Source organism: Limanda limanda, chromosome 13 (genome assembly GCF_963576545.1).
Source record: "Limanda limanda chromosome 13, fLimLim1.1, whole genome shotgun sequence".
Lineage (NCBI taxonomy): Eukaryota > Metazoa > Chordata > Actinopteri > Pleuronectiformes > Pleuronectidae > Limanda > Limanda limanda.
The window spans coordinates 20267155-20286244 of record NC_083648.1 but is presented as its reverse complement, the minus strand read 5'-3'; the positions used below and the strand labels follow the sequence as shown (position 1 = coordinate 20286244).

Genomic DNA, 19090 nt, shown 5'->3' with positions numbered 1-19090 from the left:
ACATTACAATGTCAATTACCGCACGGAATATCTACTTTACTGGCATGTTGCTCCAACACCTCTAACATTAGATCATCAGAGGAAATTCATCTCGAGGTCCCAGCAACCTGAGAAGTGCTGCATGCTAAATCTGCCTTTTCACCTCTTGGAGCGCAAGCTTGGATTGAGCTGTAAATTCATTTTTAATTTATTATTATTTCATGATTTTTCTTTTTAGACTGTTTTGTCTGTTTGTCGAGCTTCAGGCACTTGTACTTTTATTTGAAACTATTTTATCTCATTTTCTGCCCATCCTGACTAGCGCACCCTGGCACAAGAGATATTGTATCTCAATGGGACCATCAATAAGGGATAAATAAAATAAAATAAAATACTATTAAAAGTTAGACCCTGGCTATAAAGAAAATCAATACTTTACATCATCGGGGAAATTCACTAGTGACAGCAGCAGGCAGGTAAAAATGAGGTAGATATTTTTCGAAGGTTATCTTGCCCCTTAAAACGAAGTCACAAGGGGAAGTGGTTGAAGTCTTCCCCTACGAATTGGGACAGTCATTCAAGAAGCCGTTACATCATGAGTAGTCCTCATGAAAACCCAACACTTCATCAGTGGACGTCGATGTTATCAGACGAGACAAAAGCTTTTGCCAGGGATGGCATTGTAATAACATTGTTGAGATCTTAAATAAACCAATGCTATTGTTTGCAGTTACTAAAGTGACGAACCTATAATATCCAAATAGCATCTATGCTAATGCGGGTGAATCAATGACATTTGAAGATTGGAAAGCTTGGATACTCTTCATTATTTCACATATGAATCAAAAGCACACCGGCTGCTAGCAGTGGTCTGTAGGCAACCATGCCAGGATGCTTTGCTATTAGCAGTTAAATTCAGTAACATCACTGCTGTACATAATTTGAATCAAGTGCATTGTGTTTCTTCAAAGAGGGGGGATGGGACATGAAATTATGTGAAAAGACGGGATTATCACGCAAACAAAGATCGCTAGCATGCTAGCGCTAGTGCGTTCTCAATGTTTTGTTTTACAGTTCTTGTGAAAAAAGTGACCATAATACATTGAAACTAAGATATTACAATCATTCTCGCAATTTTTAAATCCTTATTAAGGGAGAAAATAATATATTTGTGGGTCTCTCTCCCAGCTTTCCGGTGATTCGTAAGGCATTCCGGGTACCCCTAGGTTTGAGGTGTGTATAATCTTAGTTTTTGAAGGCTATAAAGCCCTACACCTTAGCCCTTCCCTTCCGTCCCAACAGGTATTGGGAAAACCTACTACTACACGTGAACGCACAAAACAAAGGGGAAGGGCTAAGCGGTAAGGTCAAAGGGTTATGTGAGTTGGACCGTAGTCTGTGACAGATATGGATGGAGCAGAGTGATTGTCTATAGACAGACTCCCTCCAACACATATCCCAAGTCCTACCCATTGTTTTTGCAAGAATCTGCCTGTTAACGTGCCCTTGAGCAACACTCGACCTGTACCAGTATCTGACATTTCACCTCGCTGATGAAGCCAGACAAGAGAAGAAAGAATTCCTCTGTCAGGGGTCAATGGTGTATCTCTACAAACATCTTTTTTATTGTATTTTACTCTTCATTAGTGCATGTATGAAACAATACACACAGTTCACGGACATGCAAAAGTTAAATTCTCTTCCTGTGCCTCAATGAGAGCCAGAGGTTTTATATTAAAGCTTCACACTCAGACTGCAGCTGAATTCAGTAGATCTGTCTCAGTTTAGAGTTTTTTTCCTCCTTTTTTTCCTTTGGTCCAGATTTTGAGTCACTGTTTAAATCTTGACTCAATGCATTTGTGTGTGCACGTACATGCACAATATTTGTCTGATGTATTTCTTCCTCTGTTTCAGCCATTTTTGAAGGTTGTGCATGTGTGTTTGTTTGTTTGTATATGTGTGCATGGGTGTGCCCGCTTGCATGGTGACGCATTTTTCCATGGATGATTTGCAGCATGTCGGTGTGTGGAGTGTGTGTCTAAATCTGTGAGATTTATGTGTGAGTGTGTGTGCGTGTGTGTGTGTGTGCATGTGTGTGTAGGAGACTCTTCGTACGAAATTTATCTTGGCTTTAGACTCTACTTCCTCCTTCCTCCTGTTTTTTGGAAACGCGGCAATCAGAACTTTCGCTGCCATCTTATTCTCAAACCTCAGCACAACATTTCCACCGAAATTCACTGGCAATGACATAACTTTCACACAAGGGCTTGACCATGTGTGTACATGACCTTGTGTGTGCATGTGTGTGTGAGTGTGTGTGTGCACATGTTCATGATGCACTGGAATAACTACTCCCAGCTGCCTTGTCTGAACACGGCGCACATCTGGTCAAAAGGAGGGAAAATAACTCCGAAAAGAAGCAAAGGAAAAGGGCAATTAATGTGAGCTTACGTTAAGTTTCATGCAATATCCTCTTTGTTCTTCAAAAAAGAATTTCTGATTCAGGAGCTGCACGTCAGAACATCTGGAAGAAGCAGATCTGTTGCACACAGTCACTGCGGTTAGCACAGCCTTGCAACTAACCTTCAGGGCCATGACTTTGCATACTTGCATGTTAAAGAAAGAATGAACATGAAATCTGCCGTTTGACGATGCTGATTGGTGCATTTACATCTGGATGCACACGCTTGATTTGCTTTTGTGTTTCCATTGTCATACAGTCTGTGTCTTTGTTTGCAGGTGAAGTTGACTGAGTCGTTTTCTGTGCGTTCACTGTGGAACACTGGGAGAAAGGCTGCAGCAATGTTGAGCTGTTTTTTATAATGGAACTGATTATGCGGAAATCCCCCCAGACTGAAAAACTCTTTTCGTCCATGTGAAAGAAGTACAGAAAAAAAAATAAAGTTAGAGAAAGTGTGTGTGAGAAAGAGAGAGGGAGGCAGAGACTGGTTTACTCTTATTGGGGAGGGATGTCATTCCGATTCTATGAGTCACAGTTTTAAGAGAGACCAGAACTCCCCCTGCTTGACTCCCTCCACCTCCACATCTCTCCATCACGTACACACACACAGAAAGAGAGAGAGAGGGGAGAGACATATTGCTACGCTCCTCTCTTCTTCTCTTTTTAAGGAAAAACTCTTTCCTGGCTAAGACAGAGCGAAGAACTCCACAGTAATAACTCTGGTCAGCAGCTGGCCTCCTCCTCTTCTTTTCTTTCTCATCCCCTCTCCTACTTGGTTCCCTAAGCAAAATGCTGATTGCTGCCTCATCCCCAACCACCTTTAGATGAAACGTAACCCCACTGTACCATCATATAAAGGGACGAAAACAATCTCTAATGACTGTAAAGGTCAGATCTGGGTTCTTAATTTTAGTAAGAAACCTTCTTGAGTTTCTTGAAGATATACTCGCAAATTGATCTATGGTCCATTTCTGGTCATTCACATCAACATCTTTCAGACTGGTCGACCCAAATGACCTCTTAATCTCCTTCTCCAACCTGATCCTATCATATAACGGATGTATACTTGGATGAAACCCCTGTTCCATGACATGGCCTCCTGTGTACTGGGCTGCATAACACATTAGTGACTGTGTTACTGATGAATGCACTGGGAGCTGTGCGAGCCCACTTCAGAAAATCTCAGCAAATCTGACTCTCTGATAAGTTCTCGTTGCTGCAGCTGCTGAGACAGGCGGAGTTCCACCAACAATGAAATTAAGTGAAACTGCTTTACATTGACAGGATAAAATATGGCTAAATATGAAATGCAGAAGTGTACTGGTAGATCCTCCGGAATGGAGACCTCCCACTATGTTGCACTGACTTTAACACATACAAATAGGCAAACGGGCGGCTGAGGCACCTACATGCATATAAACATTGTGAGCAGACTCATGGACAGCCTGTCCATGTTTACCCTGAGTATAAACTCCTCTTACTTGGCCTACTAATTGCAACCAGACCACCAGACCAAGCAAGGGCCTTTTGTGAGTGTGTGCGTGTGCGTGTGTGTGTGTGGGTGGGTGTATGTGTGTGTGTTGCTTTTCATCCTGTTCTTTTTCATTCTGGCTTAAAAAATGTAGGAGAATAACTGTAAAGCCTCCCAAATGTACTATCCCAGGGACATGAAAGCTCAGTGGGGCCCCCAGGCGTGGTGCCATGCATGTTGTTCTGCTGGGGGGGGGCCACATCCATACTATTGTCATGTCCTGATGCTAAACAGGCATTAAAATCTATTGGTGGGGTTTAAGGCGCCTCCGAGGGCTGGGTGAGTCAGTTCAAAACCCCAGCTGCGCTTTGGCATCTGTTTCCACTGGTGCATGGCATCAATACTGGTACAATACATTATCTGTGCACGCGCAAGCGCTTAAACACGGGTTCCGGCAGAACCACGGCGCCTCCAAGCGGACAGTGGTGGGCACTGGGGGTTCGCCCTGCGCGTACAGGAGGAGGGATCACAGAACTGCTGCTGGGGCTGGACCGGGACAGGACAGCGAGCGCACGGGTCTTCTGCTTGAAGTCAACGCGCATCCGAGGCTTTATTTCCCATTTTTCTCATCCCGGGTGCCCTTTTCTTCCTGTTCTGTCCCTCGTGCTGAGATGAGATAATCTGCACAACATCAACTGCCCACGAAGTGTTTCAGCTGTTGGAAAGAGTTGAGGTATGTACAGCTTTTACGCACAACTTTGCGCAGCAGTCTGTTCTCCGCTGTCCTTCGCATGTATCTCTCTCTCCGTCGTTCACTCTGTTTCTCCTCATTCTCTTTGCATGTCCTGAATCTAACTCTCATCCACTTTATTGGCGTTTTTTTCAGCCAAACCAAACTTTTGATGCATAAATTATTTTAAATCTAAAACTACTTGCTTATGGAGGTTGTGAATGCTACAAGTATGCCCATTATAGTGTGTGGGGGGGGGGGGGGTCAATACAACTTTTCATGATGTGAACCTGTGATGTGTTGCAATAAAAAACTATGGGGACTTGCCACTCAAATCTTCAGGCCTGGGCAGAGGTAGAAGAGTGGGGCAACTGCAGGAGCGACTCCACCGCAGATCACAGCTTTTTGTCCGCTAGAGGGAGCCACAGCAAACCAAAAGTTTGCCTTAATGGAGGACGTTTGGCATATGGTCCGGTGACATGTTGCCTGTAGTGTCAAGTGTTACCTGGGTGTAAGGGCAAGTCATCTGTTCTCCAGAGGCCTCCCCCCAAAGGCCTTGTATTCAATGTCAGTTGATTGTTTTTTGGTGATTTTATTGATTACACTTTTTTCTTGGGATACTCAAATGATAAATGGTCTAAGAGGCAAAGTACCAGAAATTACAAACATGGATAAATGCACTAAGACACTCCTTGTGGGATAATCGACCATGACGTCCAAGGAAACCTGGCGTAGTGTGAGTGCAGGGAAATCCTCTAGGGGGCAGCACTCTGTTGCCTTGTGAAATCTTGTGGCTTCAAACTGAGAGGTAAGACTAACTTCGTCCTGTCTGGGAAAACGTCATCATGCGCCAAAATGTCGTCATAGTCATTCTTTTATGTCATCAACCAGTAATATTTGAATAGAGGTGTTGTGTTATGTTTTGACAATTTGTCCCAGTTTTGGTCTTATACATTTTATTTGGTCAAACAGCAAGTCTGTTGATTACTCATGTATAGATTCATTGGTTGTGTTGAGTGTCTATAGTGGCTCATAGGCCTTTGTCCTGGTTTCAACATGAATAAGCTATAATGTAGCAGATGTCATGTATGTTGATATCGAGTCACTTATTCTACTTTCGTTGTTAACATTTGTACGCATGCTCCAAAAAAAAGGAGCCATGTTCGACTCATGGGATGGCCCCAAAACCCATTACGTAACTGTGGCAGCCATTTTGTTCCCTTGGCAACAGTCAGTAGACATTTGTTTTTATGTCTTCGCTCAACTGATGGCCGGTGCAGAATATAGATGAATGAATTTGTTATTTGGGAATTGTCTCAGAAGTTAACAAATGCTACATGACAGTAATAGTTGTTTTGCTTTATTTAATTTTTGGTGCATTATTATTTGCAATTGTACTGCATCTTTTTTCAGTTTGTATTACTATGAAGAACTTTGTATTTGTGTGTTGTTTTGGAGTAGTGCAAGATTATCAAAGTTAATCGTTTTTTTCTTCTTCTTCTTCTTCTTTTTCTATTATTTTTATATATTATCATTATTTCTTTTTATTATTGTAGGTGAAATGATGAGGAAATTCCCCAAGTCAGACTATATTACTGTATAAGGTTACAACAATAATGTTATTTTCTTGATTGATTTCCTTTCCATTTTTCTTTGACATTTCCCCACATTTAATAGAAAAACAAACAAAGTTATTGTTGGCTCAAGCATGACCTTGTTCCTTTTTTGTGTCAGACAGGAGAAGGGGAAGATGCTGGGGTTAGAGGTCATTGTGCTCTGTCTGCTGTTTGGAGAACTGGCTCACGGCCAGAAACCAGAGTGCAGCAGTAAGTGTCCCGAACCTGAACTGTAGTTTACAGACATAGTAACGTGTCAACACAACTTTATTGACATATGTGTGTGTGTTCCCTTCAGAAAAGAATGAATGTCCCATAGACGTGTACTTCACTATCGACACATCTGAGACTATCGCCCTGCAAGAGCCGCCCCCTGGATCACTAGTGGAGAGCATCAAGGTTACTCGTTTATTGAAATTTTATTGAACATCTACACAAAATATCCTGTTTGTGTTGGACCAAACTGTATTTGACTTGATGTGTAAGGCCTTGTGTCTTGTTGTAGCAATTCACAGAGCAGTTCGTTCAAGGTTTAGAAGATGCTGAGTTCAAAGGTGCCGTGCAGCTCAACTGGAATGTCGGCGGGCTGCACTTCTCCCAGAACCAGTCAATAATCAGTTCCATCGGACCCAAGAATGCTTTCATCACTGTGAGTGACGCACCATCACATACACATACTGTACATATCACATGCACCAAGGTCAGACTTAATTTTTAGTTCTATGTGCATAAATAAGTCATTAAGTACTCAAATAGAGGTATTTGAGTTTGACCAACATTTTTATCACTGGTTCATCTTGTGTTGGCAGCTCTTAATGGAGGGAAATGTTAAAATGACAAAACTCAATAACTACAGAGTTTTGCATCTTCTTGGATATTTATGAACTGTGACCCAATAACAGTCTGATAGGGGAAAATGTGTTGCCTTTGGGAAACTTTGCTTAACCACCGATTCCAAACTAAGAAGCTATATTTCTTTTTAAACTAGCAATAACAATTGACACGACTGTGGCTGGGTTCAACTACTGAGCGGCCCCGGGGCAAATATCTACAATTAGCTGTGGCTCCACTAAAATAAGTAATTTAAAACTATTACTACTAACAAATAGGGTCAAAGCTATTTGTACTGCAAGATGGACATATTGAGACAATCCTCAACTAGGCAGAGACTCAGTAGCAAAGGAAGCACGAGAGGCAGAAAAATAAAGTATTAAATAAAACTTTACTTAAACAGTCCAAAGCAACAAATCCATACAGGAAGCAGGCAGAAATCAAATGTCATAAATCCAGGCAGAGTCCAAAAACCAGGTAATCCAAACACGGAAGAAATCGCTGGAGAGCATGTACGCACACAGGAGACAATGACAATCTGGCAGAGGGTGAGGGGAAACACAGGGTATAAATAGGGAATGCTTAATGACAACAAGGTACAGGTGTGTCATATGTACAAACATATGTGTGATGAGAACTACAGGAAATGACACAGACTATCTTCTAAAAAAATTAATATTTAACTTGACCATAGTTTTGTCCATGTCCACCAACATGGAGGAGGCAAGGTTTGTGACCGACACTGCAGCCAGCCACCATAAGGGGGAACAAAATGATTTGGATTCCCCAAAAGTGAAGTACTTGTTGCCTAGTCGTTTAAGATGTGTACTATGAAACTGGAGGTTTCCCAATTTGATTCCATCTATGAACCTTCCCTCATCTAGTGTTTCTTGTCTCACTGCACTGGCTTCATTACTATAATCGTGACTAAAGACTCAGCCTCAAGCAAAATGTTTTGTACATGACAGCGTTAAGAAAATGCCGTTTACATTAATAAATTAGAATTACATTTTTCTTCAATATAGGTTTCAGACCATTTTTGGTCCTGGGAAAGGTACTGATGAGTAAATCAGTTCTCTTCTCAGAGCTGTCCATTTAGAATTAGTCTACAGCCACTAATGTTTAAAGGACAATATTGCATTTTATACAACTCTTTCTTTGCGGGGAGCAGTAATTTCCTAAAAAGTTCACATGTTGTTCTCTTGGCAACCGCACCCTGCCTGGAAATCATAATCTAGCACGCAGCCCCCTTCGAAAATGCAAATGTTTTTTTTGCACTTGGGATTTGTGTACAGATTAAAAAGGGTTGTGGTAGACAGGGTTCCTTTCCCGTAGACACAGCTAGGCTAGCTTTAGCCACTGTTTATGCTAGGATAAGCAAACCTGCTGCTGGCTATAGTCACATATTTCACAGACAGACATGTGTATTACTTCTCTCATCTATCTCCAATCATACAAGCATACTTCTCAACTTATAAGATATCCCGCCTTGAAGACAACTAATTTACCACTATTTCCAGGGTGTCAGAAATATCGTCTACCTGGGTAAAGGCACCTACATCGACTGTGCCCTCACCCGCATGACCAAGGAAATGCAAAGTCGAACCTCGGCCAACCCGTCTCTCCGATTTGCTGTGGTCATCACTGACGGCCATGTGACCGGAGAACTATGTGGAGGCATCAAGGTGGCAGCAGAGAGGGCACGTGACGAGCGTATCCGCTTATTTGTAGTAGCAGCCACGAAGAACGTTGATGAAACAGGTCTGAGGGAGATCGCCAACTCTCCTGCGACGGTCTACAGGAGGGACTTCATGGCCGTGGACCTGAGCCAGGGGAGAGCCATTATACATAAGGAAACCATCGACCGCATCATTAAGACTATGGTAACACACAGACACGCACACACACAAACACAAAGGCACACGGATAACTATTAAACATGATCTGTAACTCTATATTTAAGCCTTTTCTCTTTTTTCTTCACAGAAACAAATGGCCTATGCAGAGGTAAGACTGCAGTTTGAGCAAATAATCAGAATTGTGAATATTCATTTTTCAGACAGTTTCATTACAGACTGTTTCTCTTCATTACTTATTTAACACAGTGCTACAAAGTTCCTTGTCTGGAGACAGAAGGGCCTCCAGGTCCAGCAGGCCACAGTGGACAAAAAGTGAGTTTCATACACACACACACAAACACACACACACACATACTCGCACACACACACAACCTTGCACTTCTGTTTAGTGAAGATACTCATTGGCATAATGCATTCCCTAGCCCCTTACTCTAACCTTTATCATCACAACTTAATACATAACCCTTATTCCAACCCTAATCTAACCCTCAAATGGCCTACTGAAAAGGTGAGGACCGGCCATAATGTCTTCACTCCATAAATTCTAGGCTATGGTCCTCACAAAGATATTTGTACAAGTACACACATACACTCATATACACACACACAAACAGTCACCTCTGTGTTTTCTATGCATCAGTCGCTTTTGTCCTCACAGACATTTTCTCCTTTGAACTCATTGACTGCAGGGGGCTAAAGGAGACAACGGCGACCCAGGTCAGAAAGGACAGAGTGGTCGCCAAGGAGACCCAGGAATCGAGGGTCCAATTGGACAGCCCGGTGTCAAAGTAAGACTCAAAATTGTTACTAACCCACCATTCACTGCAAAACATGATGTATACATAAATAAATTGTGTTGAATTATTTTCCTTTTTTCCCTCTCTATAGGGAGAATCAGGTCTTAAAGGCGACAAGGTCAGACATCAATTCATGTTTATTTGGATCATCATTTGTCTTAGTAGCTGAGATTTTGATTAAATGACTTTGACTCATTGCACATGAAATGACTGTTGATCTTCTGTTTGCACACAGGGAGAGATAGGAGCTCAGGGTAAGAAGGTACGTCTTGTATTGTCTATGTCTAATTTACGAACAAATATGTCAGTTATCCCTCGTCCTGGATAGTGATTGTCTTTTCTGCTCTAATTGTCTCTTTCTTTGTTTTTTAGGGTGTGGCTGGTATCGGAGGACGCAACGGGACTGATGGACAGAAGGTAGGACATTTAAAAGACAGAATTTTGAAGACCAGCTTATGTTGAACAGTACTAATATTCTTATCTGAAATTCCAAACAGTGGATGTCTGATATTGACATCTAATTTCGGTTTTATGAACAAATCTTTCGCCTTTTCCTATTTTTTAGGGTAAAATTGGACGGATCGGTGCTCCCGGCTGCAAAGGAGACCCAGGCGACAGAGTATGACATTGAACCAAATTTAACATAATTGTTACATCCATACTGTGTCATGGCGTATTTATGATTTGTATTTGATGCTTTGCAGGGTCCTGATGGTCACCCCGGAGATGTTGGTGACCGCGGTCTTTCTGGAACTGATGGAGATAAGGTAAACTGTCTTGTCTCCACTCAAAACACAAACCATCATCTGTCCAACATATGATTCAATTGTGTTTGTGTCCTGTCTTCAGGGAGATCCCGGACGTCCTGGTAGACCTGGGCCTCTTGGCACGTCTGGAGAGCCTGGCCCAAAGGTAAACCAGATCCTTTCCTGTGACAGAGTAGAAGGCCAAAAGTCCTGTTTCGTTGTCAGTGGTGGACATAAAAGGCTAACATATGATCTTTCTTCTACAGGGGGAGAGGGGAAGTCCTGGATCACCTGGCATGCCTGGAAAGAAAGGAACCCCAGTAAGACTAAGTCCATCACAATGAACAGAAATATATCACACACGTTTGTATGTTGAGTGGCTCACCTGTGTGCATTATTCTTCAGGGAACAGGTGGAATTGCAGGAACCAAGGGAGAACCGGTAAGAAAACATGACTCACCCAAAGACCCATTCTTCTGTTTTTGTCTGTCTTTGTGTTGCCTGATTGTTCTCTGTTGGCTTTTCTGTTCTAGGGGAGGAGAGGGGACTATGGGCCAAAGGGTGGTCTAGGGCCAGATGGAACTTCAGGAGACAAGGTATAATTTCATGGACACAGTTACAGTCAGTGTAAACCTTTTCTGCACTGTGAAGTTTTTGCATTGGCTTAAATGATTTCTATTCAGATGTACTTGAAAAAAAACATGAATCCACCCCAAGAAGGCTCATTGCTCATTGTACTTTGTTTTAGGGTGAAATGGGGTCAGAGGGCTTGAGAGGGCTTGCAGGTGAATTAGGAAACAAAGGTACAAAGGTAAGAAGAATTAAATTACAATCTCTACAATCTGTATATGTTCATATGGATGTCATGATTTTTCCACCCTTCCACTGCTCATCTTGTCAATACTCTTCTCTGCTCTGAAAAGGGAGACAGTGGTCTGCCAGGCCCCAGAGGATCACCAGGAGCACCAGGAGAGTCTGGGAGAAATGTAGGTTAAAGATAACAGGTGGCCATCATATCCAAAAGTGCCTTAATTAACTTGTTTTAACACTGTTTGTATGGTAGGGTACCAGAGGTGACCCTGGTGATGCTGGCGCTAGAGGAGAGTCCGGACAGGCTGGACCGAAGGTGGGTTTCTGTGTTCAGCTCAGTTCAGTACTTTATTGTTCCGTTCGGGAAATTCAGCTTACAACATAGCCCAGATAAATCAATTACAATATTTGCATACACACATTACAGCAATAACACAGCAACAAATGGATGGATGGATATATACAGCAAAATGACATATGTGACAACACCAATTAAAAAAGTATATAGTGTGCAATAAAATAGTGCAGCATTCAAAAGTGCATTGTACAGGTGGCAGCAAGGTGTATAAATAAATTATTAAATGCTACCAAAGAATATGCCAAATCTTAAAGTGGGTATGTGTGGCAGTATGTTCCTTGGGCTGTTTTTTTTTTTATCTATTTGGCTCCAATTCTTAGTCTTTATTTCATCTCAATTCAGGGAGACAATGGAAGACCTGGCTTTAGCTATCCTGGAACGAGAGGACCATCGGTAACATACACACGCACTTCATCACCTTAAATTTTGCCATTTGAAATAACACATTTTGCTAACAAAGCTTCCCACTGCTCTTCTACAGGGTGACAGAGGAGAGAAGGGTAACCGTGGACCTCGCGGCGGCAGGGGAGATTGTGGCCAAAAAGGCGGGCCTGGAAGTAAAGCAGGTCCAGGAGAAGCAGTGAGTAATCTGATGTATTTTGATGTACTGTGTGTTATAACTTAAGGAAATATATGTGTTGGATTAGTTACATTTTTCTGAATGTCTTTGTATATAATAGGGTGAGCCAGGGGTCCAGGGTGAACCTGGAACGAGAGGACCAAGAGGACAGATTGGGCGTGACGTAAGTACTGCACATACTATGCATACATGTGCTTTCCCGCTCACTGACTGTCAAAAATCCAGTTGCATCCACACAGAAAAAAGCTGACTTGTTTGTATGTTTAAAGTCATGAGCATTATCAGTTTTCAGACATAAGCTGAGAGACAGGATGTGATTTTGTGTGTTCTCCTCCTCTACAGGGAGATCCCGGTCCTGAGGGAGACCCTGGCCTGACTGTGAGAACTTCTCCTCTAACCCCTGATTCATCACTGGCACATCAACAGAAACACAGAGATGATACAGTGAATATAATGATGTGTTTGGTTTTTCCCTGCAGGAATGTGACGTCATGAACTACATCAGGGAGACATGTGGCTGCTGTGGTGAGTTTATCCACCATTGTATTCCCACTCTTGATTTGAGCACATTCTGATAGGCCGACAGATATTTACAGTTTATGTTCCTTGTCTCCAGACTGTGAGAAACGCTGCGGAGCCTTGGACATTGTGTTTGTGATTGACAGCTCAGAGTCTGTGGGCCTCACCAACTTCACCCTGGAGAAGAACTTTGTCATCAACACCATCAACAGACTGGGATCTCTTGCCAAAGACCCTCAGTCAGACACAGGTGAGCACGCAACAATAATCATGAACATGTTCCCTTCCCTTTTATGTGGTATCAGAGTCTATCCTAAAACTGTCAAATTGGCTGCCAGCTCAAATGCGTAAACGTGGCTTGTGTTCCCAGGTACAAGAGTAGGAGTTGTTCAGTACAGTCACAATGGGACATTCCAGGCCATCCAACTCGATGACCCCAAGATCGACTCAATGTCTGCTTTCAAGGTCTCACACACAACAAGAACCCAACATACGCAAACAGCTTTGAAGTTTATTTTGAGGACGTATCACAGACTGTTCTTTCATCTCTTTTGTCCAGATGTTTCATAATCAATCAGGTCAGATCAGACCACATGTGCAGTCCTCACACATGAAGCAGATGGAAGTCATAGAAGTTGCATATGTGTCTGAATATATATTTCTTACATTTACGAAAATGTATAGGCTATGTAATCTGGGATGCAAAAGGTAGACCCAACTAGAAAGATAACTGGTGATTTTTCTAACTTTTTACTTACTTTTAAAGAAATATAAGCACATATAGGTTTATTTGGAATCTCCTACATTCTCTTTTTACTCAGGAGCAGAAAATGTGTATTAAGCCACTGATGAAAGTTCATATCTACCCTTTGCTTATTGGTATAAACTTTCTAAGTTAAATATGTTCTCTTACACTATGTTTAACCTTTTTTGCCAACAATGTATCTTTAATAGCTGGAAGACCATGTATGCTAGCCACAGGTATGCTAGCTACACAGCTATAGAACTATACATGTATGCTAGCTGTGTAGCTGCAAACCTGGTGAAATTAGAATGCTAACCAAGCTACTCACCATTTATATCTTTTTGGAGGCCAATAATGCTTACTGTAGCACATAGAAAGATTACCCTTTTCATGGAGTCTCTATGAAAAACAGCTGTTAGTTGTTGGTTGCTCCTCTTTCCCAACATATCCTGCTCTAGTTCGGGTCCACACTAGTTAATAACATGATATTAAAGCACACAGTGAACAAATCGCTCACTCACTGCCTTCTCCTCCATTCAGGATGCAGTGAAGCGTCTGGAGTGGATCGCTGGTGGAACGTGGACTCCATCTGCTCTGAAATTTGCCTACGACAGCCTGATCAGGGACGGCCGCAGAGCCAAAGCCAATGTCACTGTCGTGGTCATCACCGATGGACGCTTTGACCCTAGAGATGACGACTCACTGCTCACCTACCTCTGCAGGTGCCTGACATCTTGGCTGTAGCCTGTAATAGCATTTTTGGAGGAGACGAAAGTTTTTATCTCATTACTTATTTTATTTATATGTTGGGTGTATGTGAGCAGTGATGCCAGTATTGATGTGAGTGCCATCGGTATCGGAGACATGTTCGACCAGATCGAGGAGAATGAGAGTCTGAAGAGTATCGCCTGCCAGAGGAGTGGCAGGGTGATGGGCATGAAGCGCTTTGCAGACCTTGTGGCCGAGGAGTTCATTGACCAGATCGAACACTTGGTCTGCCCAGGTACTTTTTTAAGAAACACATTGTGCATTGAGTTCAGATTCATCTCGAGGACTTATTTTGGCTTTGACCCTATTGTCTGACATTGTGTCTCTGTCTTTGGTTTCAGAACCCACCATCGTGTGCCCTGATCTCCCGTGTAAATCAGGTAAGAGTTTGAATCATTGTCCATCCATACGTTTTGGCTTTGCTCTTCAAAGTTCATACACATTGCATCATAATTTTATGCCTGGTTTACCAGCATTATAATGGCGTCAGTATTCTTTAATCAAAGTGCTTGAAATCAGACAGTGTATGCACACTTAGGTATGTGGAAGTGAGAAAGGATTTAGGTTTTCTCTCTTTACACGACTTCTTCCATCACAACCAAGTGTATAAAGATGAACGAGTAAAGATTGTCTCCTCTTTTGTATGATTCATCACATCTTATCCCTCTCTATGATGGCAGGTAAAAATGTTTTGCCTTTATACATGTCCATCCATTTGAAGCATATGGATGCCTTTAATCCATGTTAAGTATTAGAAGCATTGCGTATTTAGCTGAGGTCAATATATCTAATCAATTATCCGGCTATAAAATCAACAGACACAATCACACTTGCCTTTTTGTGCACCTCGACATACGTTTGGCATCATAGTTGGCTGTGTTGATGCGTCGTGTCTGTGGGACCCCGCCCACAATGTTATTCCGCCCACTTGTTGCAGGAGGGGGCAGCACTGTGGGGCAAGCCCCTCCCCCCTGGAAGCCACTGGCCGAGGAAGGCAGCCCCTCGTTGGTCCCCACCTCTTTGGAGGGTGTGGCCAGCCTGCTGAGCGGCCTGAGCGAGCAGCAGTATGGGGTTGGCGTGGCGACCATGGCATACACAGCCCAGAGAGCCAAACTTTCCCAGGGAGCGGACAGGCAGGAGTGGACCCAGCTGTTCATCAAATCCTTCAAATATATCTACGGGGACATTATGGGAGATCCAGAGAAAGCAATAGGACTCTGCTAATGCTAATATGCTAACCATGCTACCTCGCAAAGATGGATGCCAATGACTAATAAGCTTAATGCTGGACATAGAATATATTTTATTAAAACTTTGGGCATTTCTTTTAACTCTGTGGGTGCAATACACACCTGGGCTAATGCAAAAATAATTGCATGATATGAAGCAGGCCTCATAACGCTATAAAGGAGCCGTATGTCTAGTTGCTCCAAATGATCGGCCAAAAGTCAAAATGTGGATTCAATATCTCCTCACCGAGTATTTCTCAATTAACTTACTGTACGTAGGTGGTGCTGTCTCTCAGAAAAGTAACTGTTAATTATATGATACATATCATTTCGTCCACCTTAGTGGATGAACATATTCCATTCACATGGAAAGCGGATGTCATCCATTTGTTGGAGACCAATTCCTCTATAGAGCCATTCATGTTGCTCCTGTAGAGAACAGTAGCTCTTTGATGAAACCTCATTTCCACTGTGAATCATCAGCTTCGCTGACTCACTCTTACTTTTTTTTGCTGTTTTGCACATATCCATGGTTACGGCCTCAATGTTTTTTTCTTGTGTTCTGTGAATGACTCATGTTGATGAAAAGGCCATTACATGTGGAAAATATCTGTTTTTATACATGTCACCGTATACTGTATATGAGTCAGAAGTTGGTATTTGTGGTTGGTTGGATGGTTAATTTACTTGGCACTGACAATGAAGGAACTATTGTATGTTATGCCCTAATTGGCGCATGTTTTGTTTCTTGCATGTGGCTTAGCTGGATAGTAAGGTGACTAGTGGAAAATTACTACAGAGCTGCCATAACCAAATATAAGCTCTTTGACTGCAACTTGCTGATGTGAATTCTATTTTCTTGTATAAAATGGAGTGTATTCTTGTACTGTTGTCTCAAGATAATAAAATGGCAGAACAAACCAAAAGAGCTTTCTTAATGAGACCACAAGAGACCTGAGAAATATAGTAATTCACTGGGACTAGCATGTTTGAAAGATTAGCATGTTTCATGATATTTTTGCTGACTTCTACTATTCCAGCTGTATCTCACTGAACAGTGTCTTTGATTTAAAAAATTTCATCCTTTTGTCTGTTCCAGAGCCTGCTGTGGCCAGCTGTGTTCAGAGACCAGTAGATGTGGTGTTCATGCTGGACGGTTCTGAGAGGATGGGACTGGAGAACCACCGCAGAGCCAAAGAGTTCATTGAAAACGTTGCCCGTCGCCTCACCCTGGCCAACGGCCCGTCCGATGAGAGGAACGCCCGCGTGGCTCTGCTGCAGTATGGCAACCCCACAGAACAGAGGGTGGAGTTCCCGCTCACACACAATCTCACTGTGATCTCTGATTCACTGGGATCTGTGACCTACATGGACTCCTCTTCTGCTCTGGGCAGCGCCATCATCCATGCTGTCAACAATGTGTTGATTTTACAGGTACGTGTATAACGAACACACTAGCACACAATCTAGCCTGGCTCTGTCCAAAAGTAAAAAATATATCCACACGAAACTCACAAATTTAAGTGTCATTTTGTTTTAACCAGACAAAAAATTATATGTTTAGAACTGATGAGTTAAGGATTTCTTGGGGATTTCATGTGGAATTATTTCTTGGCCAGACATAGGGACTTCCCACTAGTCCCTGCTATCAGCCAAGAATTACTGTGCATTTAAGTGCTACTCGGAAGGTCTTTGAAATACTTTGTCGGAATATAGAAAAAACATTGAATTGAACAACATCTTGACACAGCTTATCCAATTTGCATAATAATGAAAAGCAAATAACTTAATGTATACACGTTAAATATGAAAACGTCTGTATTGGCTAAACAGAATGGGGTAAGGGGCTGGTGAGAGCCAGACATTCAGTTTGTAGTGTAACATTTGACAAGTTAACATTAGAAGCTACACTTTAGCTTTTTAGTGTAGCTTAGTTAAGTTTAGCTTAGCTTAAAGATTGGAATCAGTTAGCATGTTCTCTCCAAACAGTTAGCATGTTCTCTCCAAAGTTCAAAAATACACCTATCAATACATTTCGTTACCTCACTGTATTTCTTTGTTTAATCTGTAAAAGTAAAATCACAGTTAGTAGTTCTGCTGCTATGTGTCTTGATTAAAAGAAAGAAAATAAGTGTAGTTTCTAAAAATGTTCTGACTTGTTCTATAAACATGGCATGTTGTGTTTGTAGAGGGGAGAGCGCAAGACTCGCCGCAACGCTGAGGTGGCCTTTGTGTTCATCACTGATGGCATCACATCAGCTGAGCAGCTGGATGAGGGCGTAACCGCCATGAGACGAGCGGAAGGCGTTCCAACGGTGATCGCCATGGGAACCGACACAGACGAAGAGGTGCTGCAGAAGGTGTCGCTAGGGGACATGTCGGCCGTCTTTAGAGGAGATGACTACACCATTATGAACAAGCCTACATTCTTTGAGCGCTTCATCCGCTGGATATGCTAGTGAGGAACTGTAATGCTCTTCACCATAGACTTAGAATCTATAGAGTGAAAGAAAGACCTTCAGTGTAAACACACACAGAGGCATCAAACAACCTCTGCCGTCATTATCAGGTTAATTTACTGAAGGCAAAACAATCCACGTAGGAGTAGCACACACAGAATCAAAAATATAGGCTTGCAATATCATTTGTAACTTGGTTGTATTTGTTCTTAAACCATGGTCAGCCTTCCGACCGAAGAGACTCATACGTATAGTGGAGAGGTGTATGATTATTGAATGTGTACGAAACAAATTGTATTCTTTATTTTGTAGTGATTTTCAGTTTGCAGAAAAGAGTCTCTCTTTCTTTCTCTCTCTCTCTCTCTCTCTCTCTCTCTCTCTCTTCACAGTAACATTATTTTCATTAAAGGTGCTAAAACAGAAAAAAGGACAAAGCCATCTGAAACTTTTTTTGTACATCATGTTAATGCTGTAATAACTGTAGTTTGTTCAGGGGAAACAAAAGCACACATTAATGCCACAAAGGAATCACACATAAACACACACATATAGTGTAGTTAATTAGACAAACAAAAGAACCCGTTCTGTAAAAATGAAGTCCAAATAAAGTCTAATGTGGTCACCCCAACACTGTGTTTTGTGTTTGCAAGATGTACATATGTATATGGGTTTTTGATCAATGTGCAATTTGTAATTTAATCACTGTAACATTCACAGCAAATATGTGCCTTTAGTAGTGACTTAAATCAAAGACATAAAAAAATAGAAAGAAAAAACGTAGGAAGAAATGCACATTTCCCGCTTTTCCTTGCTACGGTGTAATGTTTATCCTCTCCCCATTAGAGAAATATGTTTTTAAAATGTTGATCCCAGTAGAGATCTTTCCTTCAATGCTTCCTATAACGTTGGCACTCAGTAGATTGCTTACTTCTGCTAAGGCCCAACAGTCCCCTCAAATTCAATGAAGTTAAACTTAAATTCCATTTTCAGATCTCAGTTACCTAAATGTACCTGATGTTTTTTCTTCAAGATCCTCAATTATTCCCTCAGTATCGCAGTGAATCTGTTGACAAATTCCCTGTCTAACAATGTTTGGCACCCTCTGCTGGACAGAGGAATTCAAAACAGTGTG

General features: G+C 42.0%; 1 protein-coding gene across 2 annotated transcripts; it reads left to right on the top strand.

The window, feature by feature from the left end:
* The first annotated feature begins 4468 nt into the window (after positions 1-4468).
* On the top strand, positions 4469-18586 carry LOC133018183 (collagen alpha-2(VI) chain-like). Of its 2 annotated transcripts, XM_061084500.1 has the most exons (32): positions 4469-4644; positions 6376-6467; positions 6556-6656; positions 6763-6906; positions 8609-8971; positions 9075-9095; positions 9194-9259; positions 9637-9735; positions 9836-9862; positions 9980-10006; positions 10117-10161; positions 10310-10363; positions 10449-10511; positions 10594-10656; positions 10757-10810; positions 10896-10931; positions 11024-11086; positions 11239-11301; positions 11414-11476; positions 11554-11616; positions 12001-12051; positions 12140-12238; positions 12339-12401; positions 12581-12616; positions 12718-12763; positions 12855-13007; positions 13128-13222; positions 14043-14224; positions 14327-14505; positions 14612-14650; positions 16599-16933; positions 17689-18586. In XM_061084500.1, the coding sequence occupies exons 2-32, from the start codon at positions 6392-6394 to the stop codon at positions 17956-17958; spliced, it is 3039 nt and encodes a 1012-aa protein (XP_060940483.1). In that variant the 5' UTR covers positions 4469-4644; positions 6376-6391; the 3' UTR covers positions 17959-18586. The 2 variants fall into 2 exon arrangements, with proteins under 2 accessions (XP_060940483.1, XP_060940484.1); XM_061084501.1 differs by lacking the exons at positions 16599-16933; positions 17689-18586 and adding an exon at positions 15208-16500.
* The last annotated feature ends 504 nt before the right edge of the window (positions 18587-19090 follow it).

Bases quoted from the DNA above. Each gene is read 5' to 3' on its own strand.
- LOC133018183 (XM_061084500.1), top strand. From the start codon at position 6,392: ATGCTGGGGTTAGAGGTCATTGTGCTCTGTCTGCTGTTTGGAGAACTG. The intron at 8,972-9,074 runs GTAACACACAGA...TTTTCTTCACAG, and splicing joins ACCGCATCATTAAGACTATG to AAACAAATGGCCTATGCAGA. The intron at 10,811-10,895 runs GTAAGACTAAGT...ATTATTCTTCAG, and splicing joins CTGGAAAGAAAGGAACCCCA to GGAACAGGTGGAATTGCAGG.